Below are 25084 nucleotides of genomic sequence, written 5' to 3' on the forward strand. Positions count from 1 at the left end.
GGTTGCAGATAACAGGCTTCCATCCACGATCACCTCTTCTCACCATCCAGGACGTTCAAGCCTTTACTGGATTCTCACATCATATCAATCTCTTTCAAGTGGCCTGGGCGGCCTTCCTTCCTCCATCCAACCGCCCAGCATGGCCCACAAAGACACCCTCTTCCGTTCAGCCAACATGTCTCTTACCCAGCTGTACATCTCCAACGAAATCGGCCGTGAAGTGGTTTCTGCCCTGGGTGAGGTCGGCTCTGTCCAATTCCGCGACCTCAATGCTGAAACCACTGCCTTCCAACGGACCTTCACCAAAGAGATCCGCCGCCTGGACAATGTTGAACGCCAACTGAAATACTTCAAGGCTCAGATGGACAAATCAGGCATCGCCATGAGAAGTCATTGGGATTTTGACCAGGATATGCTTGCGGCGCCTCAGGCCAGCGAAATCGATGAACTTGCCGATCGAGCAGAGTCCCTAGAACACCGCGTTAGCAATCTGAACGAGAGCTACGAGACACTCAAAAAACGCGAAGTCGAGTTGACCGAGTGGCGCTGGGTCCTCAAAGAGGCCGGTGGTTTCTTCGATCGAGCTCATGGACAGACTGATGACATCCGTCAGAGTATCGACGAGGATGATGCTCCTCTCCTTCGAAATACCGAGGCCGAAGAAGGGAGAGCAAACGGTGATGCGCATGGCCAGCAACAGAGCTTTGCCGTTATGAACATTGGTTTTGTCTCTGGAGTCATTCCCCGCGAGAAACTCGGCGCCTTCGAGCGTATCCTTTGGAGGGCTCTTCGCGGCAACCTCTACATGAACCAGTCGGAGATCCCCGAGCCCATCATCAACCCCGAGACTAACGAGGAGATTCGCAAGAACGTCTTTGTCATCTTTGCCCATGGAAAAGAAATCATTGCCAAAATTCGAAAAATCTCCGAGTCACTGGGCGCCGATCTCTACAATGTCGACGAGAACAGCGATCTCCGCCGCGATCAAATTCATGAGGTCAATACTCGTCTCAGTGATCTCGCTAGTGTACTACGAAATACCAAAAATACTCTGGATGCCGAGTTGACCGCGATCGCTCGTTCCCTGGCAGCCTGGTTGATCGTCATCAAAAAGGAGAAGGCTGTCTACAATGCCTTAAATATGTTCTCGTATGACCAAGCTCGCAAAACTCTAATTGCCGAAGCTTGGGTGCCTACTGCCTCTCTGCCTCAAATCAGAGCAACCCTACAGGATGTCAATGATCGTGCCGGGCTATCAGTGCCCACTATTGTCAATCAGATCAAGACCAACAAGACGCCTCCCACGTACAATAAGACCAACAAGTTCACAGAAGGTTTTCAGACCATCATCGACGCCTATGGTACCGCCAAATACCAAGAAGTCAACCCGGGCTTGTATACCATTGTCACTTTCCCATTTCTGTTTGCCGTCATGTTCGGCGATTTTGGCCACGGAACTTTGATGGCCATGGCCGCCGCCGCAATGATCTATTGGGAGAAACCGCTGTCGAGGTCAAAGCAAGACGAACTCTTTGCTATGGCTTTCTACGGCAGGTACATCATGTTGATGATGGGCATCTTCTCCATGTACACCGGTCTGGTCTACAATGACGTCTTCTCCAAGGGGTTCACCCCCTTTGCCTCGGCGTGGGAATTCCCCGAGGAAGGACGCCCCACCTCTGTTGGCCAACTCAAAGGAAGCTACCGATATCCTTTCGGTTTGGACTGGGCGTGGCATGGATCCGAGAACGATTTGCTCTTCAGCAACAGTCTGAAGATGAAATTGTCCATACTCATGGGTTGGGCCCATATGACCTACGCTCTGACATTCTCCTACATCAATGCCCGACATTTCAAGTCACCTATTGACGTGTGGGGAAATTTTGTGCCAGGAATGATCTTCTTCCAAAGCATCTTCGGGTATCTCAGTTTCTGTATCGTCTATAAATGGTCGATTGATTGGGCTGCAGTAGGGAGAAACCCACCATCTCTCCTCAATATGCTGATTCAAATGTTCTTGTCGCCTGGGACGGTCGAAGAGGGCGAACAGTTGTACAGCGGACAGGCTGGCCTGCAAGTGGTTTTGGTCTTGATTGCTGTCATCAACGTCCCCATATTGCTTCTTCTCAAGCCACTCTACCTGAGATGGGAACACAACAAGACGGCGGCTCAAGGGTACCGTGGAATCGGTGACACAAGTCGAGTGACCCACGCGCTCGACGATGACGATGAAGACGGCAACCCGGAACAGCGCCAGAATGGCAGGCCCAGTAACGACAGTGATGAAGGGGCCATGATCACGGAAAACATTGACGACGAAGAGCACGAAGAATTCGAGTTCTCTGAAGTCATGATCCACCAGACCATTCGTAAGTATTCTCTGGGTAGACTTCCGTTGTGCCTGGATTTGGCTGCTAACATTTTTTGTGCTAGACACGATTGAATTCTGTCTCAACTGCGTCTCGCACACGGCCTCATATCTACGTTTGTGGGCGCTGTCGCTAGCACATCAACAGTTGTCGGTGGTGCTCTGGAACATGACCTTGGGAAATGCCTTTGGTTCGTCCGGGGGCATGCAGGTGTTTATGATTGTGGTGACATTCTTCTTCTGGTTCGTCCTCACCATCGCTGTGCTGTGTGTCATGGAAGGCACCTCGGCCATGTTGCACTCGCTGAGATTGCACTGGGTTGAGGCCATGAGCAAGCACTTTATCGGTGAAGGCGTGACCTTTGAGCCATTCAGCTTCAAGCTACTCTTGGAGGAGGAGCCTATCGACTAAAGTATCATCACTGTATGACCAGGACATGCAGGACATCTGCCCATGATTCACGCTGAGCATTCGACCCAAGGAAAACAGAGGTATCCCTCTGCCTCCTTTGTCACCTGGTCTGATGAGTTTGCGAAACTTGGGCTGGACAAACGTGCTCTCGAGGTCGCTAGGTGGGTGGCTTGTACACATGGCTGTTTTATAGTTTATTTAGAATCAATGGAGATGCCACTCATTGACTGGCATTTTTCTTTCCTTAAGCGTAAACCGTCGTCGCTGTGGGATCGATCGATTGATGTGTAGCACGGTCTACAATATTGAACGCTGCCCATTCTATGTTGCATTCACAGATTATACGTACATCATTTGTACTAGCATGGAGAACTGGACTTGAGTCTCTTGAGGGGGAACACGTCTTTTGATTCACATGGTGTCAATCGATATATGCCTAATCAGCACAATACAATGGGTTTCTATACAGTACATATCTACAAGCGTCGATGATGCCCAGGGCCGTTGGGCTCGTTTCTCGTGGCCCACAGGCCGTGTGATAGATCGTCAAACAGGTCAAGCTTGGATTCAGTCGTTTTCTTATGTTTTGGTCTTGGGATTGTTTAGTGAGCCATCTTTGGAAACCTGCGCCGCCTTTCGTTCAGCGTCCAATTGTCGTTCCACCTGCCACACGGCTCTTTCAATTTCGCCCGACAACTCAGGAACTCCTAGTGTTTTGGCAACAAGGTCATGGCTATCTGCAGTGAGGATCAGTTGGTCGGGTGGGGCAGTCCCATCTTCAATCTGACTCGCTGTTACAAAATGGAAGTCGGGAGAGTGCGGCGCCACTTGTTGGTAGAGTTCTTCGATGTGGTCTGGCGATTGAGGTTTGATGAGTCGGTGGTCTAAAATGAAATCCAGGTGGTCAGACCCCTTGAGTGCTGGAAGGCAAATGTCAGCGAAAAACCACCAGGGAGGACGAGGCTGAAGTTACCTCTCCAATGTGACCAGCACCGATAGACGGCATAGAAGAAGGGTATGTTGGGGATTCTGCTACCTGGTCAGTTTGGACAATAGGAAGCAACTGTACAGGAGATGGGCCGTACATTGGGATCAGAGCAAAGGGGACGGTGAAAGGAATAGCAACCATGCTCCCAATAAAACGATTCCAGTGTAATTGCTTCCTTTCACGAGCTAGCCGTGCCAGGACCCTGGGGACGTCCTCTTGTCTCATGACATTACCCGGGTAGATGACGTCGAACCTCTTCCCTTGGACGAGGTGTTCTGCTTGGAGATTGGGGCTGGAGGGAGGAAAGCTCTTGAGACTCCATTCTTGATAAGGGATACGTTGGAGGCCTCTGTTGCCATATGTAACAATGTGCTTCTTCCAACCACTTTTGGCAGTCTCCCATTTGGCCCATGTCTCGGCGGCCTTTTGTTGGATTTTCTCGCCGTAGCTTGACTCGGCTCCTGGGGCCTTAGCGGCACGTTGACAATACACAAGAGCTTGTCGCGTGCTTAAAGGAAGGAGAAAGAGTCGCATAGCAATGGTGGAAAGGATATTGGGGTGCAGGGGGAGGCAATGTTGAGTGGTTTGGGGCAGGGAGTGTGCCTGCGAGGAGGAAACTGCTAGATCATGTTGAAGAGCTGAACAGATGGGAACTTCGGAGTGAGTGGTCAAGAATCAAGTACGAAGGGTTAAATGGAAGAAGAGAGGACTGAAAGAGAGTGCAAGGTTGCGGAATGCAGAAAGTGCTGCCATTGAGGCATTGAGTTTGGGACTTGAACTGCTGAATGATGCGGACTGGCGTCGACGTTGAAAAAGACGAGGAGCGACAGTCCATCACACACGTCATTTGGCCTACTACATAAGTCCTAGCATCTTGCTGGTGCCACTACCACTGGGCGAGCCACGAGTCAGCCACAGGACACATCCATAAGCGTATCAATCCTCCGTATATGGCTACCTTAGGTGCCTGCAGCACTATTTACTTAGGTACCTAGGTACCTATAGCCTGTAGGCGCCCACCTGAGGCCCGAGGGCCGTGGAGCCCAGGCCGGCTTTCTCCACAAACCTCCCACGTAAAATTTTAGGCCCAGGCCCCCCCAACCCAAACAAACCTATTCGCTCCTCCAGGCATCCACCTAATGCTTACACCACCATCATTTTAAGTAAAAGTACCATGTCAGTTTAGGCGGCATCTCCCTGAGAAACTCTTGAGTCGTCACGACCCGACCACAGGCTCCCGGATTACCCGGTCACCAGTTCAAGCCCTGACCTTGGCCAACCAACTATCGCCTTCTTTGCGCATGTTGATCGCCAAGCGACCCAGAATGGGGCCCTCGGGCCTGCCTTGCTTACCTACAAATGATGCCCTCGTGTCTCCATTAGTGCATTGACCATTCCCATATAACCGCCCGACCACCGCCTTCATCCTGTTGGCAGAGAACGATCGAATCGCGGTCATAAAACGAATATCAATCGGCCGCCAACATCACTACCGTCCTCTACAAGCAGGCATGCATCTTCCGTTTCCTTTTGGTACGACGCCCACGTCAGTATAGTGTACTGTGACACGTCCACTGCGACTCACCAACTCGGAGTGATATGATCTCACCCTGACACCGGAGTCGCTCTCAGCCTCAGTGGCTCTCGCAAGAGCGTTCTCGGCTTAGTACTTGGTCAAGACATGGCCACCGCGGGCTTCCCATGGTCGGATCAGTCCAGAGACCCAGAGAAAGAGTCACCTCCGTCGCAGCCGACAGCTCCTTCCTCCCCTCCCAACACCAACTCCCACGTCGATTCAGAGATCCTCTCCCACAAGACATCGTCGTCTAGCCACTGTTCTCAGACTCGAAAAGCCTCAACCTACAAAGGAAAGGGCCGTAATGGATCCCTCAAAGGGCCCCCCGCCGTCAAACCTCCCGTCCTGAAAGCTATTCCCTCTTCAAACAATAGAGTCTCCAAAGCCACATCGCCCTTACCCGTGCGGACGATTCCAGGTAAGTTTGACGCCTTTAGCCTGGGCTCCGCTCTGCCAGCGACATGTTTTCTGACTCTTCTCTGCAGCTTGGGTGAGGGACGCGGAAGAGGATGATTTTGAAGACCCAGACTTTACCCTTCCAGACAGCCCTCATGCTGCCTTTGTCGCGCAACACCACCATGGTCAGGCAACCCTCCAGCGACCTCTCCTGTCCGGTCAACATGCACGCCGAAACAGCCACATCACCTCGTCTGGTCATGTACGACGTGAGAGGACGTCAAGATGGGTTACTTTCGCACGAGCTAGCGCCTACCCACGGGAAAACTTTCACAGTGAAAAGGTGGACAATGACTGGCTGGACCAAAACATGACCGACTACTCCAAACCGTGGCTCGCCGACCATGAGGAAGACGAGGAAGACAGCAGCAGCCGATATCGTGCCTTCCGACGGAAAAGGCAGGTCTGGTACAAGAGGGCCCAATTCACCATTCTCCGCAATCCGTTTATTCCTCTGGCCTTTCGATTGACCATCTTTCTCTTCGCCCTTCTCGCCCTCGGCCTGGGTGTTTCCATCTACAAAGCGACCGGACGCATTCAAACTTGTGTGCAGCAACCTGTGCCTCGGACTCCAGATTGCCAGCAGCTTGTGGGTGCCGAGCAGCAAGACTACTACCGCGATCCGTCGGGATTGATGGCCATCATTGTCGATGCCATCGCCCTGGTATACACCGTCTACATTACCTACGACGAATATTTTTCCAAGCCCCTAGGCCTACGACCCGCTCGCGCCAAAGTTCGTTTGGTCCTGCTTGATTTGTTCTTTGTTGTCTTCCAGTCCGCGAACCTCAGTCTGAGTTTCGAATCATTGACGGTCGACGAAGGTGCATGTCAGGTTGGCGATGACCCGAGGACGTCGAGCAGGTTCGATAACGTATGTCGTCGAGCTCAGGCGCTGAGTGCCGTCTTGCTGGTCTCTTTGACAGCCTGGCTGATAACTTTCTCGATTAGTGTCTTGAGGTAAGTCGCTGCTATCGATCTGTCGCTGGTGAATATTGCTGACATATCACAGATTGGTCGAGAGAATCAACAGCAATTGAGCACACGCCTGCCGGTTAGACATGCAAGCTGGGGCCATCGTCACCATATACAGGATCCCGGCCAAACCACGTTAGGTCGCTGATGGCCTTCACTTTATCCTCCTCTCCGACGCGACCATAGCACATGTCCCAGCGGGTGGAAGATGAGGGATAGCTGCCCACCATCTGAAAGCCGCCGTAATCCTGGATCAACCGATGTCCTACGCCAGCTGGGATGACCACCACGTCACCTTTGTCAAGGACAGGCTCAACGCGATGCGGGTTGTCCTCATGACCAAAGCAGCATTTGGCGGAACCTGAAGAAATCACGAGCACTTCATGCGTAGTTGAATGAAAGTGGGTATCGCTATACATTGTATACCTCCACTGTGGAGTGACTTGGGCGATGGAGTTGAGGTGCGCCTCGATCTGGGAAGCGCTTGCACTAGCAAAGGCGCCATGGTATATTATCAAGGGTTTGCCTTGAATCGAAGTGTTGGGAATGCCTTTGAAGGCTGGAATCTGATGCTTTGTAACCCGTAAAAGGGACAAAGGTGTGATGGACATTTTCTTTTGACTGCCCATGGAGAGTCCTTGCAGCAACAATATGCTCTCTGAACAAGGTGTCTATTCTTCAATAATATCTAATCATCTCAGATGATTGCTGTTGAGGAAACTGGTAGGGAGGCACGGAAGGTTGCTGATTGCCACTTGGTAAGAATCCGGAAGAACCAGATATTCCGTTGGTCAGCCACGAGTGCCACATCTGCCACATCTGCCACGTTAGGCTCCAACCCCGACGCCAAGAGAAAGTCGCCTCCTGGAAGTCACGCCCGCATGTCAACCCGTAGAGCCCAACCACAAGCACCGGCTGAATGTTGGTAGGCGCAACTCCAAGCTAGTATTAGACAATAGCGGCACTGGCATCAGATTGTAGCCTTCTTTCATCTCCTCACCAGACCAGGGCTCACTGCCTTTAGTCACCACCCTTCACCATCTTCCCTCCACCACCACCACTACCACTACCACCACCACCGTCCTTCATCTCTCATCACTGACAACAACCTCAACCGCTTCCTCCTCTTTCTGTCAGTCCCGTCTCGACCTCCCTGCAAAGTCCCTCCTACCTTGTTCGCCTCTTCGAATTGTCTGGTTAACCCCCCCCTACAATTCTCTCTCTCATAAACGCTGCTCAGTCAAGCCCTGTCTCTTTGGCCTTCCTTGTCTTCTCTCGACATTCAACAAGCCCTCTTCTAGCGTTCTTCCTGCGACAATCAGTCCCTCAGTCCAGTCAACCGCATTTTCCCTACATTACCATCCTCTGCAAGCTTTCACAGTCCGGCCTTCCTCTGGTCACCATCAACTGAAAAGATCCGCCGATCTTGTTTCAATATCCTCCGGGCTCACCGAGCCTTGCTCACAACATGCCTCCCGTCTCCAATACTGCGTCAGCTCCCGCACTGAGAGGTCGGGATGATCTTCACACAACGTAGGCCTCCAACGCCTCCTTCTCAAATTGTCAACTAATCTCCAATCTAGCTGGTCTTATCTTGAAGACAACATCAACAATGTCATGACCAAATTACAAGAAGGTCTAGACATGAAGACCTATATGTGAGCACAGAACCCCTGCCGTTTCTCCTAGCCCTTATCTACTGTTTCTGACACCTCTTCCTAGGGGCGTCTACACTGCTGTTCACAACTTCTGCACATCTCAGAAGGCCGCATCGAGTCAACCGCAGCCCGCCACGTCGACCCCTCTCAACACCGGCCACCGCGGTGCCCATCTCTTGGGCGAAGAGCTATATACACTCCTCGGCCAGTATCTTACAGAACACCTTCGTCAGGTCCTAAATTCCTCCGAATCTCACACCGACGAAGCCTTGCTCTCCTTCTACATTCGAGAGTGGAAGCGTTACACTGATGCCGCCAAGTACAATAATCACTTGTTTCGCTATCTCAATCGCCACTGGGTCAAGCGAGAGATCGACGAGGGCAAAAAGAATGTCTACGATGTCTATACTCTTCATCTGGTCAAATGGAAGGATGACTTTTTCAAAGCCGTTGAATCTAAAGTCATGCAAGCTGTTCTTCGCCTGGTTGAGAAACAGCGCAATGGCGAGACCATCGATCAACTCCAGATTAAAGCCATCGTCGACAGTTTCGTTTCTCTCGGCTTGGATGAGATTGACTCCTCCAAGTCAACCCTCGATGTATACAAGCTCTATTTCGAGCGTCCTTTCATTATTGCCACCAAAGAATACTACTCCAATGAGTCCAGACGCTTTGTCGCCGAGAACAGCATCGTCGAGTACATGAAGAAGGCCGAGGCTCGCTTAGACGAAGAGAAGGAACGTGTTGGCCTATATCTCCACCCAGACATCATGAAAAAGCTCATGGACACTTGCAACGAGGCCTTGATCGCAGACCATTCGGCCGCCCTCCGAGACGAGTTCCAAGTTCTTCTCGACAACGAGCGTACTGACGATCTAGCACGCATGTACAAACTTTTGTCCAGGATCAAGGATGGTTTGGACCCTCTTCGAAGCCGCTTTGAACAACATGTCCGCAAGGCTGGCACTTCGGCTGTGGAGAAAGTTGCTGCTAATGGTGATAATTTCGAGCCCAAGGTGTATGTCGATGCTCTCCTGGAGATTCATGGCAAGTACCAGCAGCTCGTCAACGTGGCTTTTAATGGCGAGTCCGAATTCGTTCGCTCCTTGGACAATGCGTGTCAGGAGTTTGTCAATCACAACCAAGTGTGCAAAAGCAACTCCACTCGCTCCCCTGAGCTGCTCGCTAAATACACCGACCAACTCCTCAAGAAAGGCGCCAAGGCCGCGGACGAATCAGAGCTCGAAGAGCTTTTGGTGCAGATTATGATTGTCTTCAAATACATCGAGGACAAGGACGTCTTTCAGAAATTCTACTCGCGCATGTTGGCAAAACGACTTGTGCACACCAACTCTGTCTCCGATGACGCCGAGACAAGCATGATTAGCAAGCTCAAAGAAGCCTGTGGCTATGAGTACACCAACAAGTTGCAGAGAATGTTCCAGGATGTTCAAATCTCCAAAGATCTCAATACCGCTTACAAAGACTGGCATGACAAGGTCTTGGAAGACGGTGACGAGAAGCGAACCATCGACTCCACCTTTCAGATTCTGGGCACCGGTTTCTGGCCGCTCAATGCTCCCAACGCCGCACTCGCCCCCCCGGTGGAGATCAAGAAAGCCGTGGACTCGTTCATCCGCTTCTATGATCAAAAGCATACTGGTCGAAAATTGACATGGCTGTGGCAGCTGTGCAAGGGAGAGATTCGTGCCAACTACATTCGATCACAAAAGGTCCCCTACACCTTTCAAGTGTCCATGTATCAGATGGCTGTCTTGTTGTTGTTTAACGACAGTGACAAGCTCGACTATTCTGAAATCAAAGAATTAACAAACTTGACCGACGATACCCTTGACCCTGCAATTGGCATTCTATGCAAAGCTCGTGTCATCATTGCCACACCCGAAGATGCCAAGGCCAGCCCTGGAACCAAGTATGTCTTGAACCACAATTTCAAGAACAAAAAGTTGAAGATCAACCTGAATATCCAGGTGAAGTCTGAGCAAAAGGTTGAAGCTGAAGATACACACAAGACCATCGAGGAGGACAGGAAGCTATTACTCCAGGTAAGTGTCTCCATAACTTGAGATGAAGCCAGAAGCTAACTTTCGCCAGGCCGTTATTGTTCGGATCATGAAAGGCCGCAAGAAACTCAAGCACGTTCACCTTGTGGAAGAGGTCATCACACAAGTCAGAAGCCGATTCCCGCCCAAGATTGCTGATATCAAAAAGAACATTGACGCTCTCATGGAAAAAGACTACATCGAGCGGCTAGACAACGATGAGTTGGCTTACATGGCCTAACCAGTGTGTAATCCTTGAATTTGGGGACAGCTGCGTAGCGCGCAAGCTCGTGGGCAGGGGGTTCTCATTCAGCCACGATTTGCCGGAATAATGGTCAGGCTGTTGACAAGATAGTCACTGTGTCGCTCCATGAAGAGTTCTGACCTGAGAAATCTGCAAACTTATGGTCTGCAGAGGTGCTTCGGCAGGCCTTTCGAGGGTCGATGACATTTTACAGCCTGTGGAGCTCTGATTTTTGCATTGCGCCGGGGGAAGGACGGATTTGAACTTTGCCTCACTATGTATGCTAAATCTCATCTAGCCGAGCATGGAACGGACATGAGATGAAACGAATGACGATGATGACCAAGACCAACGGTGAATTCTGGGTCTGGATTTGGGAAACACGAAAAGGCAAGTGACTGAATGCCGCACAGACGTGTTTTGGGCCATTCTGGTCACCAATGGCCAAACATGAACGACCTTCTTCCACGCGAGGTTCGTCGAGGAACAGTGTAGAATAGCATGGGACACCACGGTCCAACCCCTTCGCCAAATTGCTCATATCAACATTGATGAGTGAATGGCCATCAGAAAAGCCATTCAGATGCTCGCTCCTATCGACCAAGTGTGTCCGTCGATTCACTTATGATAGATAGGCATGAGCTACAGAACAAGGCCAAATCATGAGGCTCATCGGTCAGAAGAGTACGGGAGGAGCAAAGGTTTAGATGCCTAGTGGACATGTGATAAATCATCATAATTGTTCTAAATCATAGGCATTGCCACGTTCGTTGAAGTCGTCATTGTCGTTGTCGTGTCTAGAGTCATCTCATCAATTCTTATGTTAAACACCCGGCGCTGTCTCGCGTGACACAAGACCTCGAGGAACAATAGGGGGAATCTAACCGGCACAGGTCTGAAAGACCACCGAGCAGTCCTTGTTTCCCGCTTCTTCGGTACAGTCTTTTACTCAACCCCGAAACCATGCAATCATTGCAATGCACCTTGCACCTGTGCTATGGTCAAGCCCTCCAACCGTCCCAAGCAAGCCACATCATGCTCATTTTCACCATTTCCCTGAGCTCGTCTTACTCTTCATTTACACTTGACAAGATTTCTAGGCACTGCCATCCATTCCCTCGCCGGGCTTCTGTCCAGTGCTGGTGCTAGTGTTGGTGTTGGTGGTCTGGTTTTGATTGGCAACCTTTTCTCGCGCCCACGTGCCCCACGAACTGAAATACGCACCGGCTTTGGCCGCGTTCTCACGGGCCGATGCGTGAAGCTGCGCAGTGTCGACAGCTGGCTTTTGGAATGTGGGTTTGCGGATGGACCAGCCTTGTGTTGGTGCAGATTGGTTGCTATTGTCAATATCTGCTGTATTGCCTTCGTTACGGGTAGCGTCAAGTGTGGTGTTGGAGGCGGCCGGGGAGAGCGGTGAGCCTGTGGTGGAGGTGCGGTCGGTGATCTGCAGGGACTCAGTGGCCGAGCCCTGTTCGTCTTGTACTGTCTGGTCGACGCTGGCTCTCGCGCTCGTGGTGCGACTTGCCTTGTCAGTCCGCTCCTGCTCAGCGACCTGTCGGGCGAGAGCTCTCTGTTCTTTAGCCTTTTCGACCTCCGCCCAGAACCTGGCCACGCCGGCACCGACCTTCTCCCTTCCACTGGCGAACGTCTTACCCAGCTGCTCTCGACTTTCTCGGACCCGTTCGTCGAGGTGAAGTTCTGCAACACCCTGTTGGAACCTTCTCTGGACATCCTCTACGTTGAAAGCGCCGGCGGTAGGGTGGCGGGGCTCGATGATGTCAAAGATGCGGTTTTGATCGGTGAGGCGGCGGAAGAGAGCAAAGTTGTTGGTGGTGCGCCACATGGCGAGGAATTCCGGGTTGAAGTCGGCCGCTGTGTTCTCGGGGTTGGGGTATGTATCAACGTTGGCGACAGCAGAGGATATGTTGTTGTCTTGGAGGGTATCGTGATAGGTTTGATATGCCGCGCTGGAGAGAAGGGAGAGGATGTATTCTTCGAACTGCAGGCGGATGGCATCTTCAGAGCCGGCATAGCCGTGGTTTTTGGGACGGGATGGATTCTGAGGGTCCCAAGTGTCGAGGACGGTCTGGGTCAACAGGTCGATCCAGCGGCGGTCGGCGGCGGACAGGGCCAACGCGGCACGCAGAGAGGGTGATGTTACGTTGATGCTGTTGGACTCATCTAGGTTGATGAGAATGTCAGAATAGCGTTCTTTTTGTTGCAGGAGGAGACTATTGGTTGAGCCAACGACGTAGGATTTGGTATCATAGTCGGCAAGGATATCGAGTTGTTGCAGAGGGGTGTAAGGGCCGAAGAATGAGCCCTGTTGAGGCACGTCAGTGTGAGTTCTGGGGGAAAAGGACTTGAAATGGGTCCAGAATCACCTTGCCGAATATCTGCAATGGCAATCCCATATAAGAAAGAACTACAAGTCAGGTGTCAGTGGTATGTTTCGGCCTAGAGGGTCGGCCTGCACCACACGTACGGGAGCTTCTCCGACTGGTCTTAAGAGTTGTAACCTTTTCGGCCTTCTGAGCGTAGGAATCTAGACTGGGGTCCGCCGAATCTTGCAAATTGCGTATTAGACCTGGGATGAGGGAGATGAGGGCAAATTGCATCATGCAAAGTCGTTCGCATTTGGAGCCAAAGAAGAGCATCTGGGGCGGTTAGTGTGAGGTTAGACTCGAGGTGGGGGATAAAAGAGTGGTCGAAGAGTGGCACGGTTACATGAGCGAGAAGCGTACCTTGCGCTGTAACAGCATACACTTGACAAGAGCGAGGGTTTGATGTCTGAACTCATGAATCATTTCACGGAGGGATAGGCCTGTGGTGGGGGCGTCAGCAAGGTAAAAGGGGTTTGAAAAGATGGGGTGAAGAGTGAGGTACCGAAGTGATGATCCTGGCCATCTTCGTGGACGGTGGGCGCTCGGTCAAGACTTTCTTGGAATTCCTAAAGAGCACCGGGGGATCAGTTTTCGAGTTGAGTTGATCACACGGCGATTGTGATAGGAGGTACCTTGAGAATGGTGATGTCGGAGAAGTCCCTATGGCGAAGGGTCAGTTCGCAAGGATCAGAACGACAATACCGACGACTGGATGAAGCAGATCCTGGGAAGGATGAGGAAATAAGGGGTTCACATACTGCTGAGCAAACCATGCAGCGGTAACGGCACCGACTCTCTGTCTCAATTCCCCCATACCTCTGGCAGTGGGGGAAATGACCACAACGGCCTTCTGCACGGTGCTCCTGGTGACATCTGACGAGCGACGTTTGAGCTGATCGGATCGAATCTGACGGGTACAGGCGATGCCGAATAGACTGGTTGCTGAGGAGGAATCGGAAGATGGAGATGCAGTGGTTTGAGGCTGCGGGTTGTCAGAAGATGGTGACTGGGAAGGAGCGTCCGCCGCCCGGATAGCGTCGTCGCGGTTGCCATGGTCAGTGTCGTCGTCATTCTTGCTCAACAAGGCAAAGTATGAAAAATCCTCCACCATGGTGTGGGCACCGTCAGAAAGGGCCATAAAGGGCAACAAGGACCAATCATTTTTCTGGGCGAGCTCCTGACCCAGCGAGTCGACCCAGAATTCAATTTCGGGGCCTCTGTGGAAACAAGCAGGGTGCGAGTCAGTGCAAAAGTCGCGAGAGTACGCCTCATGAAGACAGTGTCCATCATGGGGAGACGGAGTTGGAATCCAGGGGAAATGGCTTTGAGGAATGAGGAATAGGTTCGGATGGACTCACCGAGCATGATGGAAGTCGACGACAGCCACTTGCGGAGTGCTGAGAGCTAGAGCGGCCATGATGGTGAAGTTGATGCCGTCCTACACAACACCTTGACTGATGGGAGCTATCAATGAATCAAGCGAGGCCTTGCAGTAGCTGACCATGACTGAGATGGGACACAAAGACAAGTCATGACAGATTGAGAATCAGAAATCAGAATCAAAGACAGAGAGGCACCAGGCTGGCAGGCCAAGATGATGGCTCATGGCTGACCGTATCGAGTTCTTTCTCCTTGGTCGGTACAGGGAACAGTGGGTCGAGGGGTCAACCACAAAACCACAAAACCACAACCACGATAACTCATCGCCGGTGCCGCCATGGGACTTGGCTGCTGACTATCTGAGATCCCTTTCTCGCTCCATCGGCACCTATCAGTCACAAAAACTCAGGACAAGGTCAACACGCCCGTCGAGGCCAGGGAATGCGTGTCAACATGGCTGAAATTACCAATGGCCAGAAAAAGACAGGATCTGTGTTTCAATTCTCGATTTCTACGTAGGAAAGATGCATAATGCCTTCTTGGTTCCCTCCGCCGTTCTAGCCCGGTTCCCCTTGTGCTCAATGAACCAAGCTTCCACCATGTGCACACTCCTACAATCATGACTGTCTTGGTCTCTACGTCTCCAGCCCTGCTCGGGTCCGGGCCTCCTTCTCGTCCGCAACCGCAAGAGGTTCAATGTTCCAGATGGTATCGGCATATTCATTGATGCAACGGTCTGCAGCGCATCGTCAGTCATGTACCAAGCATCCTCGATTTGAGCATCCCTACCTGAGGTGAAAAAGCCCATCCGGGCTACGCTTGTGATCGATTTGGTAACCCATTCCTCTTGGTTCTTGAATGTCTCATCGATCAAATCTTGTGTTTTGCGGTAGCTATCGAAGTCGTCGCTCACTGCCTCGCCGTTAGTCCCCAGATCCGTGCCACAGCCTCTGCCATCAACTTACCAAGATAATAATCGCCGTGTTCTGTAATCGCTGCGATCAACGCTCCAAACGCGCTCTCGTCCCCAAACTTGCCAGACTTGATCAAATCAAACACCTTTTGCAACTCAGAGTCCACTTGATAGTTGCCGTAGAAATGGTGGTGCCTCAGATCCTCCACGTCCTCCGAAAGGTTGCCAAACAAGAAGATGTTTTGTTCTCCAATCTCCCGTGTGATTTCAATGTTGGCCCCATCCAAGGTTCCAATCACCAATCCACCGTTGAGGACAAACTTCATGTTGCTCGTCCCGGACGCTTCCGTTCCCGCTGTCGAGATGTGCTCGCTGATGTCAGAAGCTGGTACGATGATCTCCGCCTTGCTGACGTTGTAGTCCTCGAGGAAAATCACCTTCAACGCATCACCAATCTCTGGATCGTTGTTGATCACTTCGCCCACCTTGTTGATCAGGTGAATAATCGTCTTGGCCATCCAGTAGCCTGGCGCCGCCTTACCTCCGAAAATTGACACCCGCGGGGCCACCTTCTTGCGCTCCTCTGCACTGAGTCCCTTCAGCGTGATGTATCGGTGAATCACCCCAAAAATGTTGAGCTGTTGTCGCTTGTATTCGTGGATCCGCTTCACTTGTACGTCAAAGAGCGCCTTGGGATTCACACTGACCCCGGTGGTCTTGAGGATGTGCTGGGCCAGGCGTACTTTGTTGGCATACTTGATCTCGGCCCATTCCTTCTTGAAGTCTTTGTCGTCAATAAAGGGCTCAAGCTTGTTCAACAACGTCAGGTCTTTCAAGAAATCGTAACCCCCTAGCTTGGACGCAATCAGCTCCGACAGTCGAGGATTCGCCTGGTGGAGCCATCGGCGCGGGGTGATGCCGTTGGTCACGTTGGTAAACTTGTCCGGTCCATACACCGTGACAAAATCCTTGAAGATTGTCGTCTTGATGAGATCCGAATGCAATTCGGCCACACCATTGACTTTGTGAGACCCCACAATCGCCAAGTATGCCATACGAACCATCTTGGGAGTCGACTCTTCAATGATGGAAACTCGCGAGAGTAGATCCCGGTCCTTGGGAAATCGGCGCTCCACCTGCTGAAGGAAATACAGGTTGATCTCGTAGATTAATTGAAGATGTCGGGGCAATAGGTTCTGAATCAGAGGGACCGACCATTTCTCCAAAGCCTCTGGCAGAACCGTATGGTTGGTGTAGCCAAAGGTCTTGGTCACAATGTCCCATGCTTTGGGCCATTCCAAACCTTCCTTGTCAATCAAAATTCGCTGTAGCTCCACGATGGCCAGGGTGGGATGAGTATCGTTGAGTTGGATGGCCACCTGGTCGGGGAACTCGTCCCACGTGCGACCGGTCTTCTTGAAACGACGCACGATGTCGTGCAGAGACGCCGCACACCAGAAATATTGCTGCTTCAACCGCAGCTCCTTTCCTCGTTCGAGGTTGTCATTGGGGTATAGTACAGCTGAGATGGTCTCGGCTCTTTGTTGGTCGGCCACAGCACTTTCATACTCTCCCGAGTTGAACTTGGAGAAGTCGAATTCACCGCTGGAAGCCTTGCTGGACCACAATCGTAGGTTGTTCACGGTGGGCGTGCCATAACCTGGAACAGGAGCATCATACGCCGTAGCGGTGACCAACTCCCCATCCTGCCAAGACACGACCTGCTTGCCCTCGTCATCGGTGTACTTGTTGACCCAACCATAAAATTGGACGTCCACCGTCACATCGTGGCGGGGGAACTCCCAAGGGTTGAAGTCCAACCAGTAATCGGGGATCTCGACCTGATATCCGTTCTCAATCTCTTGCTTGAAAATACCATACCGGTACCGCAATCCGTAACCCCAAGCGGGGTAGTTCAGCGAGGCGAGGCTGTCCAAGAAGCAAGCGGCAAGTCTACCAAGGCCGCCATTCCCCAGTGCAGCATCGTGTTCCTGGCTGATGATATCCTCGACACGGAAGCCAAGATCCTCCAGGCCCTCTATTGAGTGAGTGAGTAAGAATTTCCAACAAAGGACATCATTTCACGTACCTTTTGCGACTCCTTTCAGGCCCACGTTTAGCATGGCATTGTCGAGAGCTCTTCCCATCAAGAATTCGAGGGAAAGGTCTGTAATCTTGTTTAGCGACGAGATTGGCCAATCAGGGTGTGTGTTCATTTCGTACAATAGATTCTCTTTTGATCAGCAAAAGTTTGTCTTTGCTGTGTCTTGTTCCAGTCAATGATCAGACGGTCACGGAAGGCCAATGAGGTGCCGGAGTATGCCGCGCTGGGAACTTGTTTCAGCATAGAACAGGAAGATGGCGATGAGGATGGGGTTCATACAGCTCGTCACAGTTGAAGAGGGATCTTGCGAGGGTAGTTTCGATATGCCGGACGACTTCTCCCTGCAAGCGGGAGGTTAGGAATGCACCACTCGAAAAGGCAGGGTTGTGTTTGCTCACCTCGAACTCGTCTTTGGTCTTGAAGCCTTGGGGGGACTATCATGACGTTAGACCAGGGCCGTACTGGCAGCTAGTGTGAAGCATACGTATTTCCTCCAACTTGCAGATGCGGTCAGTCAATGGAGCTCTCATTTTCGTGGACGTGTCTTGGGTCTTACGCTTCTCGCATGTGCTCAGGAATGCTGGACTCGACAGCTTTGATGTCACCGGCACCAAACCCTGTAGCGGTACGCTTGTGCTTGGGACGTGAAAAGCTCGGTCCGACAGGGCCTTGCAAGGTGGAAATTGGAGCACCGAGGGAAGGCCTTCGCTCCCTAGGAGCTGATGCCGTCGCCGCTGCCATGAGGATGGTGGGGTAGGACGGTGAGGGGCAACCGGGCGATGGGGGAGGAATAACAATAGAAAAGAAGAATCAACCAAAGCAGGGAGGTGAGGGATGAGAACAATAATAACAACTTGAGGGATGTGAATGGAGAGAGCGGTCAAATTGATCCAGACAGCCAGCTGGATGTATGCGGACGTTGGACTTGGGCGGCCGAAAGCACGAGGAAGGAGCTGAAGCTTTGGATTGGAATGGCATGCGCTGCCCGTTGCCCGTTGCCAATTGCCCGCCAAACCCACAGGCCAATGCACCAACGTGATTGCTTTATTCTACGTCCATCTGCACCTGCGCCAGAGCCTGCGCCTTCGCCTGTGGTCTGAACCCACAACCACGGCCCCCGGGGCAAACACTTTCACTTCATCCCAGTGCCATTTTACCTCGACTTCTCCATGATATCGTCATCCGTGGTCAAATCGTCCCAGTCAAGACCCATTGCCCAACACTTGGGCTTGCATTAGTGTGGCTTTCTAAGGGCCTTAGCCGTTCATAGATCCCTGAAGCATCCACAAGCTATGGGGAACATCAGACCATGGAGGGGCACCGAGACATCCACAGCTATCTATCTGTAACCCTCGCCATGGCTATTTGAGCGAGAAATCAAGGTCGGGGCGTTACCGTATAATGCAGCCCCGTTGCATAATCATTGCACGTTGGTGATGAATATGATGACTGTATCGTAGAGTGAAGGCCCCCAAAGCAATTTTCCATTTTGATAGCATCGAGTTCGTACCTTTTATCAGGTGCATAGAACCCCTCATTTCGACCTCCTCGCACTGTCAGCCACAGTATGACGGGCCCCGAAGGAGTGATATGATCCGGACCTTAGGCAGGAGCCACATTCAACTCCCAGGCTATCTCGGACGCACATGTTCAAGAGCTTTTTACTGATTTGGGCAGCCAAAGTGGACAAGTAGGAGGCCGCACCATCTAATCATCCAAGTGGGGGCTATGTTGCCGTTAGTCGAAAGTCCGGAGGAGGGGTAAGGGACGAGGAAGCTGGCATGCTGGGAGCTTGCATCTTCTGCCGATTCGTCCACACAGATTTGGCCACCCACGATCCCAGCCAAGAGCTCGATTCGTGGCGGCCACATAGTCCTAGGGCCAGGGAGGCATCTCATAGCAGCATTCGTAGGCAGAACGGAGTAGTTAGCGGAATCAAGCACCCTAACAATCCCCAAGAGATGTACAAGTTACGACTCGGATGCGCAAAACTGCCCACTTTACAATGGTGGCAGACTTCGAGTTCTACATGATAGCCGGCCGACTACTGACTATCGTTTTGAAAGAGTCAATGCAAGTCCATTGTTAAGTGTTGGATCAACTGATTACTAGGTCAGGTACTTGGTGACCGAGTTATATCTTTTGGAGCTACTGTGGAGATTTTGGGAAGCTCTCCGGGTGCCCGCGGCGCCTAGCTTAGCACATGATTTAGCCTGACCACTCAATTCCAGCCTTGAAATATCGTGTTGTCCACAGGTCCAGACCACCGTCCACCTAAAGGTAGGCCTTTCTTGTTTCGGTAGGGATTTCGTCTTAGTGGGTTCAACATGGCCATGAATATACATGATACCCCTGGGACTCTAGCCACAACAATCCCTATATCGAGAGATCCAGCGATTGTTCACGCACCTTACAAAGAGGGTGCATAGAAAAGGAGCACTGAAGGAGAAAATTCATATCTGGCTGAACAGGGCGCATTACGTGCACCTCCAGAAACAGGGGAGCCTTTGATGACTCAGGACTCCGATCACACCATCGAACGTTACCAGAGACATCGTGACCACCAAAGCAAGCGCCGAAGCGGACACGGTGAACCTGTCTCGTTATGCCTGCCAACATAATCATTTATCGCTTTCGTAATTAACTGACTGGGAGAGCTAAGTGGGTGGATGACCGTGGCATACGATGGTTTCCGACTAGGGCATTGATCCTAACCTCCAATATTTAGATAGTATGTTGTATTAAGAGTACATTGCGAAGCAGCATCCAACTAGATTCCGGACCTCGTTTGCTCGCCATGTCCTCAAAATCGGCTGCCTCTCGCCGAGTCTGTGGATCTCACTCACATCCCTGCGTCCCCGTGAACGGTATCGATATCATCTGTCGGCGCAACGTGTGCCATATGCACGCAAGACCGTCATGGTCCTGACATTACTGGGGAGTCGTCGTCGTCGGCGGCCAATCGTGCCTTGCAAAATATCCAACCCGGCCCACCAACATAGGAAAAAGAAGTATTGTACCCAACACCCCACAGCAGCATGTTCTTCGTAATGGCTTCTGCTCTGCCTTGATGACAGAGACAGCGAGTAACATCCAAACGCAAACTTTTCGCAACACAATCACATCAAATCAAGGTGCAGCAGCCCCGGCACCGAGCATTGCGGTCAATCCGTCAAAACACAAAGCACAAACCCCTTCATATGTGACAAGCAGCCCCCCAAACCGTCGTGAGTCCAATTCGTCACATGCCTTGCTAGACGCCAGAGATGCAGAAACAACGGGAATAAGCACATCAGCATGAGCAGATCATAATATCCCCGAGTCTTTCAGTGCGTTTTGAAGGATCGTCTCCTTGACCGCAGCAAAGACGAGTCGGACATTTGTTGTGTCGGTCGCTTGCGTCAGACTGTCCATCACATCAGTGGGATCCCACTTCAAGGACAAGGTCTTACTCACTGAGGATATAGGTTGAGTTGTGCGCGATTCACCTGGTTGAACCGCCATAGTAGATACTTGGCGGCGCGATTGACATCGTTGCCGCCCGAGTAGTCGGGAAAGTAGTTGCCTAAAGGTGACCTTCCCAGCTTCTCCTTGAAGAGATCAACCTTGTTCAGGAAAAGGATAATACTCGTTCTCATGAACCACCGTGAGTTGACCACAGAATCGAAAAGCACCAGGCTCTCCATCATGCGGTTCTAGATATCTGTCAGCCCGCATGTTTCTGCTACATCACAAAGACCGCACATACCTGATTTGCTTCCTCGAGGAGCACCTGGTCGTATTCACTCAAGGCAACACAAAAAATAATAGATGTGACGTTTTCGAAGCAATGGATCCACTTCTTCCGTTCACTCCGCTGGCCGCCGACATCAAACATGCTGCAATGAGTCAGTATAACCACTTAAGCACCGCGTGAGGTTGGACGACTAACTGGATGCTCAGTTGGCCCATTGTGAACCGAGTTTCGTAAATACCCGTCGTCTTTGTTCGTGCACGCAGCACATCTGCCTCATTTGGTATATAGTCTGGAGCGGCCAAGCGCCGGACTTCGTCAAAGAAGCTGTAGTCTGTCAGAAAGTTGGCCTGAGTGTAGTTGCAAGAGAAAACCTACTAAGGCGCCGAGTCCATCAGGTAGAATTCGCTCTGTCGCTCCATTGTTTTTGAAGATGACGGGTCTTTCCAGACCGCCTCCACCGCGTCGGCAGCCTTTGAGTCCAACGGCGTCTCGGGATCTGGATCCACGTTGTACTCGAGAAGGTATTCTAGGTAGTCCTTGATCTCTTGTTCTTCTGGCTCGATTTCGAATTGCTGCATGGCAGCGATGAGCGCCTTCATGCAATCAATCAAGTTTTTGTATATCGTCAGCCGGTAAAGAGCTCTTTCTTCCTGGGTGTAACCGTTTTGGTGAATGATCTTCATCTGCTTCACAATGGTGGATTTGCCGCTCTCACCGGAGCCTACACAATCAAGATCAGTGACCAAGGCGCTTTGTCGATCTCGTGTTAGACCTACCGAGGAGTAATATCTTGCATTCTCGTCGTAACCGGCGCGAGTCCTGTTCGAGTTCTTTGTCTATGGCCTGGCTTCTCTTCTTCTGTTCTGTGTCTTCCCCCGAGGCCTCTGTGCTTCCGCATGCACCCATCTCAAAGGCAAAGGCTTGTCGTTATAGGAGCGACAGGGCGGGCGTTGGGCGCTGCAGATGCAGCGCGAGGTGCGGCTGCAGCTGCAAATGGAGCTGCACGGATGTCGTCCTTTGTTCGCGACCCGAATCGTCGGGAGGGGTGGGAAGGGCGGTGGGGAAAAGACAGAGACTGGGAGGGCGAGAGGAGCGCAAGATGAAGGCGTCGCTGCGTTGGAGAGTAATCAGTCGTGGGTGGTGCTGGTTGTGTTCGAGTGCACGAAAGTAAGGCGACGGGCGTCGTGGTGGTGGTGGTGGTGGTTATGGAGATGGAGATGGAGATGACGGGTGGATGGAGCCGAGACCAGACACTGGAGCTCGGGAGGGGGGCCCTCCAGGGATCAAAGCGAGGAACTGAGATTGGAGCAAGCGAGCGATGGGTTCAGGTTTAGATAGTGGCCACTGTGTGTAGCAGAGCTCGCAAAGGACAGCCTTGGGGTGTACCACAAAGTGAGAGAGGTGGAATGGGCTTGCAGGGTGGTTGACGCGGATGTTTGTTGCCAAAAGAGATGAAAAGGTCGATGATGGATAACTGAGGAGCAGGATCGTGGAGAGGAGTGAGGTACTGCAAGTTGCGAGGCAGTTAAACTGAGGGTGCCAGGTGGTTCGTTGGCCTTGAAAGAAAGCGGAGTCGTCGAACCCTCTCGAGGTTCAACACTAAAACTATCTAAAGGTACCTACCTACCTACGGAGTAGAGTACTACCTTCTCCGTACTCACTCCAGTACTTCCTAGTACTACTATACTATGTTCTACTGACGATCTGTGCAGGTTTGGTCGCTCGTGGTGGTGGAGGCGGAGGCAAGTAGAGACCCTGAGGAACCTCGGGACCCTTTTCTCTCTGTAAACTGGAGACTCGTGTGAAATGGAGATCCCTTTATCCATGACCAGTGGAGGCGCTTCGGAGGTTTGCTCATCGACCTACCCTGAGACTACCTAGGTACCTACCCTTACAGGTACTCTTACCTACCTAAAGGTATCCAGCTACCTAAAATACCTTAAGTACCTAAGGTACCTTAGGTAGGTAGGTTAGATAGTTAAGGATGCCCTATGAAGACATTAATATTGGGCGGGCCCTGCTCGTTTGCCAACAGTTGTGGTTGGCAATTAGGTTGGAGGCTGGCCGAGAAGTCTTTAGGCCCCGGAAGGGCAGTAAATCCGCAACCTGAGGAGCTTTTAGGCATAAGCATGCTCTCCCCCCATCGCCCCTTTCCTGAGCAAAGGTGTAGCGATGATCCTATGCCTCTGGGTCGTGAGGTACAGTCTTTATTAGGTAGCTACACTCTCCAGTGAACATCTGGATCTGCCTTTGGGTCTTTGCCGTCAGTCATCTCAACACTACGGAGTAATTAGATACCGTGGTACCCTACCAAGTGCGGTATGATCGGAGTACCCACCTATCACGCATCACGCATCACATGCATGGCATGCATCCCATCTGAGGCCATAGGAGTAGGTGTGGCCACCAGACACGCATGACACTGTTGGGTATATCTCTGGGGCCGAGTCCAGGTCTGCAAACTTGATTCCCTATTGGTATGGGATTGACAACATGTAGCTTTCATCCGGTCCTACACATACCTAGGTACATGTTGTAAGACAGGTAACACACAGCGTCGCTATAGCGAACAGGGGCCTCGAACTCGCTGCTCCGACAGCACCCTGGATCATCCGTGTCGATATATTGTCAGACACGAGTGGCCTGTTGTGCGGGCAAATCTCTGGTCGGCAATCCCACAGCGTTTCTATCCGGGCTGGCTGTTGCACTCAGGACTCACACCTCCTAAGTTTTGACGCTTTTCATCCCTTAACCCTCCCAGCCCATGGGAGTTCAGCGAAATTATGAACCTCCACAGTCGCAGTTCCCAGGTGACATTGGTGGCTGGAGGGGATAACTCTAATTTTTGTCAGACTCAGCCTATCTCTAATCTTGGCGTAAATATGGACAGTATGGTGTATCGTGAGTACCTTTTGAGTACGATGTGCCGAAGGTGACGAACAGTTCTTGGTCTGACCACAAGACATCGATCATCATGTCCATGGCACGGCTTGCATGTCATGTGTCAAGTGCCGACGTGGGCCCCGTCGGTAAACTCCTGAGGTCAGTCTTACGGCATTATATGTATGCATTCATCAATAAATCATTTATCGATATATCCTCACAACGCTGGGGACATCCAACAGGCATGCAGAGACATGTCGGTATGATTTCCGTGATTTATAAGTTGTGTGTCGTCTGCACCAAAGGTAGAAGTAACAATCTCTCTGCTCGCCTAATGATGCTTCAACTGCTATCCGGCGGGACGTTAGTCAATATTTGTGCAGATTTGTCAATGCTGCAGCCTTGGCTGAGCAGTTAGAGCCTGAACTCGGGCATCTCAACTATAATTAAAAGCTAGGTCTTCCAAACTGGACTTAGGCGGTCGTTCTGCATTTTAACCAGCAGCCAATTCCCACGTTGCGGATGCCTGTCGCAGTCTGCCTTGCAAGGCTGCAAATCCCCTCAACCCTGTCGAGTGAAGGAGCTTGTTTTCGGCCGACCATCGTGAGTGATGACAATTGCTTATACGCCCTGCATGGTCGCAATGACAACTTGTTTAGAATTATGCCATGAACACGCCGACATATCAAGAAATTGTATCCTTCGTCTTTCAAATCACGAACGGCTGGGGAAGTCTCGCCTTCGCTGTATGGGAGGGACCGTTCTTTTGGAAAAGTATATGTCACCTCAACTTACCTCCGTAGATATGTCTGTCGTGACTGAGAGTGCCAATCATTAGTATGTTGAGTGTCTTTAAAAAACATGATATGCGACCATTATCAAACGGAGATGCACAGGCATCTAATGTGATTCAAACGTGTAAAAGTTGTTCCAACAGCAGACTG

The 25084-nt window shown here is 51.5% G+C and overlaps 8 protein-coding genes across 8 annotated transcripts; 3 read left to right on the forward strand and 5 right to left on the reverse strand.

The window, feature by feature from the left end:
* The first annotated feature begins 1 nt into the window (after position 1).
* PV10_01843 (uncharacterized protein) lies at positions 2 to 3028 on the forward strand. The gene is made up of 2 exons (XM_016366088.1): positions 2 to 2369; positions 2434 to 3028. Exons 1-2 carry the CDS (start codon positions 140 to 142, stop codon positions 2778 to 2780), a joined length of 2577 nt encoding a protein of 858 aa, XP_016229737.1. The 5' UTR covers positions 2 to 139; the 3' UTR covers positions 2781 to 3028.
* Positions 3029 to 3165: 137 nt separating this feature from the next.
* PV10_01844 (uncharacterized protein) lies at positions 3166 to 4569 on the reverse strand. Its single transcript, XM_016366089.1, has 3 exons — positions 3866 to 4569; positions 3754 to 3809; positions 3166 to 3700 (listed from the first exon to the last, which is right to left on the reverse strand). Exons 1-3 carry the CDS (start codon positions 4300 to 4302, stop codon positions 3360 to 3362), a joined length of 834 nt encoding a protein of 277 aa, XP_016229738.1. The 5' UTR covers positions 4303 to 4569; the 3' UTR covers positions 3166 to 3359.
* A 613-nt stretch (positions 4570 to 5182) lies between these two features.
* Positions 5183 to 7756, forward strand: PV10_01845 (uncharacterized protein). Its single transcript, XM_016366090.1, has 3 exons — positions 5183 to 5762; positions 5830 to 6760; positions 6813 to 7756. The coding sequence occupies exons 1-3, from the start codon at positions 5450 to 5452 to the stop codon at positions 6838 to 6840; spliced, it is 1272 nt and encodes a 423-aa protein (XP_016229739.1). The 5' UTR covers positions 5183 to 5449; the 3' UTR covers positions 6841 to 7756.
* Positions 6623 to 7404, reverse strand: PV10_01846 (uncharacterized protein; the record flags this gene model as incomplete). The annotated part of the gene is made up of 1 exon (XM_016366091.1): positions 6623 to 7404. One exon carries the CDS (start codon positions 7402 to 7404, stop codon positions 6856 to 6858), a length of 549 nt encoding a protein of 182 aa, XP_016229740.1. The 3' UTR covers positions 6623 to 6855.
* A 13-nt stretch (positions 7757 to 7769) lies between the features above and the next one.
* On the forward strand, positions 7770 to 11515 carry PV10_01847 (uncharacterized protein). Its single transcript, XM_016366092.1, has 4 exons — positions 7770 to 8308; positions 8359 to 8433; positions 8498 to 10499; positions 10549 to 11515. The coding sequence occupies exons 1-4, from the start codon at positions 8244 to 8246 to the stop codon at positions 10735 to 10737; spliced, it is 2331 nt and encodes a 776-aa protein (XP_016229741.1). The 5' UTR covers positions 7770 to 8243; the 3' UTR covers positions 10738 to 11515.
* On the reverse strand, positions 11483 to 14658 carry PV10_01848 (uncharacterized protein). Its single transcript, XM_016366093.1, has 8 exons — positions 14483 to 14658; positions 13883 to 14341; positions 13757 to 13784; positions 13627 to 13690; positions 13485 to 13564; positions 13226 to 13397; positions 13125 to 13165; positions 11483 to 13063 (listed from the first exon to the last, which is right to left on the reverse strand). Exons 1-8 carry the CDS (start codon positions 14539 to 14541, stop codon positions 11837 to 11839), a joined length of 2130 nt encoding a protein of 709 aa, XP_016229742.1. The 5' UTR covers positions 14542 to 14658; the 3' UTR covers positions 11483 to 11836.
* Positions 14659 to 14978: 320 nt separating this feature from the next.
* PV10_01849 (uncharacterized protein) lies at positions 14979 to 18513 on the reverse strand. The gene is made up of 9 exons (XM_016366094.1): positions 18078 to 18513; positions 18006 to 18018; positions 17920 to 17955; positions 17801 to 17862; positions 17641 to 17744; positions 17507 to 17584; positions 15470 to 17455; positions 15294 to 15416; positions 14979 to 15240 (listed from the first exon to the last, which is right to left on the reverse strand). Exons 1-9 carry the CDS (start codon positions 18260 to 18262, stop codon positions 15140 to 15142), a joined length of 2688 nt encoding a protein of 895 aa, XP_016229743.1. The 5' UTR covers positions 18263 to 18513; the 3' UTR covers positions 14979 to 15139.
* Positions 18514 to 20219: 1706 nt separating this feature from the next.
* On the reverse strand, positions 20220 to 22737 carry PV10_01850 (guanine nucleotide-binding protein alpha-3 subunit). The gene is made up of 6 exons (XM_016366095.1): positions 22034 to 22737; positions 21633 to 21978; positions 21453 to 21581; positions 21270 to 21399; positions 20978 to 21216; positions 20220 to 20927 (listed from the first exon to the last, which is right to left on the reverse strand). The coding sequence occupies exons 1-6, from the start codon at positions 22161 to 22163 to the stop codon at positions 20828 to 20830; spliced, it is 1074 nt and encodes a 357-aa protein (XP_016229744.1). The 5' UTR covers positions 22164 to 22737; the 3' UTR covers positions 20220 to 20827.
* Between the last annotated feature and the right edge of the window lie 2347 nt (positions 22738 to 25084).

Source organism: Exophiala mesophila (genome assembly GCF_000836275.1).
Source record: "Exophiala mesophila strain CBS 40295 unplaced genomic scaffold supercont1.1, whole genome shotgun sequence".
Classification (NCBI taxonomy): domain Eukaryota; kingdom Fungi; phylum Ascomycota; class Eurotiomycetes; order Chaetothyriales; family Herpotrichiellaceae; genus Exophiala; species Exophiala mesophila.

What these genes read in the sequence shown, in the direction of transcription:
- PV10_01847 (XM_016366092.1), top strand. Translation starts at nt 8,244, where the DNA reads ATGCCTCCCGTCTCCAATACTGCGTCAGCTCCCGCACTGAGAGGTCGG. An exon ending in CTAGACATGAAGACCTATAT is followed by an intron (nt 8,434 to 8,497) that starts GTGAGCACAGAA and finishes ACCTCTTCCTAG; the next exon opens with GGGCGTCTACACTGCTGTTC. An exon ending in ACAGGAAGCTATTACTCCAG is followed by an intron (nt 10,500 to 10,548) that starts GTAAGTGTCTCC and finishes AACTTTCGCCAG; the next exon opens with GCCGTTATTGTTCGGATCAT.
- PV10_01843 (XM_016366088.1), top strand. Translation starts at nt 140, where the DNA reads ATGGCCCACAAAGACACCCTCTTCCGTTCAGCCAACATGTCTCTTACC. An exon ending in CATGATCCACCAGACCATTC is followed by an intron (nt 2,370 to 2,433) that starts GTAAGTATTCTC and finishes TTTTTGTGCTAG; the next exon opens with ACACGATTGAATTCTGTCTC.
- PV10_01844 (XM_016366089.1), bottom strand. Translation starts at nt 4,302, where the DNA reads ATGCGACTCTTTCTCCTTCCTTTAAGCACGCGACAAGCTCTTGTGTAT. An exon ending in CCCTTTGCTCTGATCCCAAT is followed by an intron (nt 3,810 to 3,865) that starts GTACGGCCCATC and finishes ACCAGGTAGCAG; the next exon opens with AATCCCCAACATACCCTTCT. An exon ending in GTGCTGGTCACATTGGAGAG is followed by an intron (nt 3,701 to 3,753) that starts GTAACTTCAGCC and finishes TTTGCCTTCCAG; the next exon opens with CACTCAAGGGGTCTGACCAC.
- PV10_01848 (XM_016366093.1), bottom strand. Translation starts at nt 14,541, where the DNA reads ATGGCCGCTCTAGCTCTCAGCACTCCGCAAGTGGCTGTCGTCGACTTC. An exon ending in GCTGCATGGTTTGCTCAGCA is followed by an intron (nt 13,785 to 13,882) that starts GTATGTGAACCC and finishes CCTTCGCCATAG; the next exon opens with GGACTTCTCCGACATCACCA. An exon ending in GTATGCTGTTACAGCGCAAG is followed by an intron (nt 13,398 to 13,484) that starts GTACGCTTCTCG and finishes TAACCGCCCCAG; the next exon opens with ATGCTCTTCTTTGGCTCCAA.
- PV10_01845 (XM_016366090.1), top strand. Translation starts at nt 5,450, where the DNA reads ATGGCCACCGCGGGCTTCCCATGGTCGGATCAGTCCAGAGACCCAGAG. An exon ending in ACCCGTGCGGACGATTCCAG is followed by an intron (nt 5,763 to 5,829) that starts GTAAGTTTGACG and finishes TCTTCTCTGCAG; the next exon opens with CTTGGGTGAGGGACGCGGAA. An exon ending in TTCTCGATTAGTGTCTTGAG is followed by an intron (nt 6,761 to 6,812) that starts GTAAGTCGCTGC and finishes GACATATCACAG; the next exon opens with ATTGGTCGAGAGAATCAACA.
- PV10_01849 (XM_016366094.1), bottom strand. Translation starts at nt 18,262, where the DNA reads ATGGCAGCGGCGACGGCATCAGCTCCTAGGGAGCGAAGGCCTTCCCTC. An exon ending in CTCTTCAACTGTGACGAGCT is followed by an intron (nt 17,745 to 17,800) that starts GTATGAACCCCA and finishes ACAAGTTCCCAG; the next exon opens with CGCGGCATACTCCGGCACCT. An exon ending in GATGGGCTTTTTCACCTCAG is followed by an intron (nt 15,241 to 15,293) that starts GTAGGGATGCTC and finishes GATGCGCTGCAG; the next exon opens with ACCGTTGCATCAATGAATAT.
- PV10_01850 (XM_016366095.1), bottom strand. Translation starts at nt 22,163, where the DNA reads ATGGGTGCATGCGGAAGCACAGAGGCCTCGGGGGAAGACACAGAACAG. An exon ending in ATGCAAGATATTACTCCTCG is followed by an intron (nt 21,979 to 22,033) that starts GTAGGTCTAACA and finishes TTGATTGTGTAG; the next exon opens with GCTCCGGTGAGAGCGGCAAA. An exon ending in TCCTCGAGGAAGCAAATCAG is followed by an intron (nt 21,217 to 21,269) that starts GTATGTGCGGTC and finishes ACAGATATCTAG; the next exon opens with AACCGCATGATGGAGAGCCT.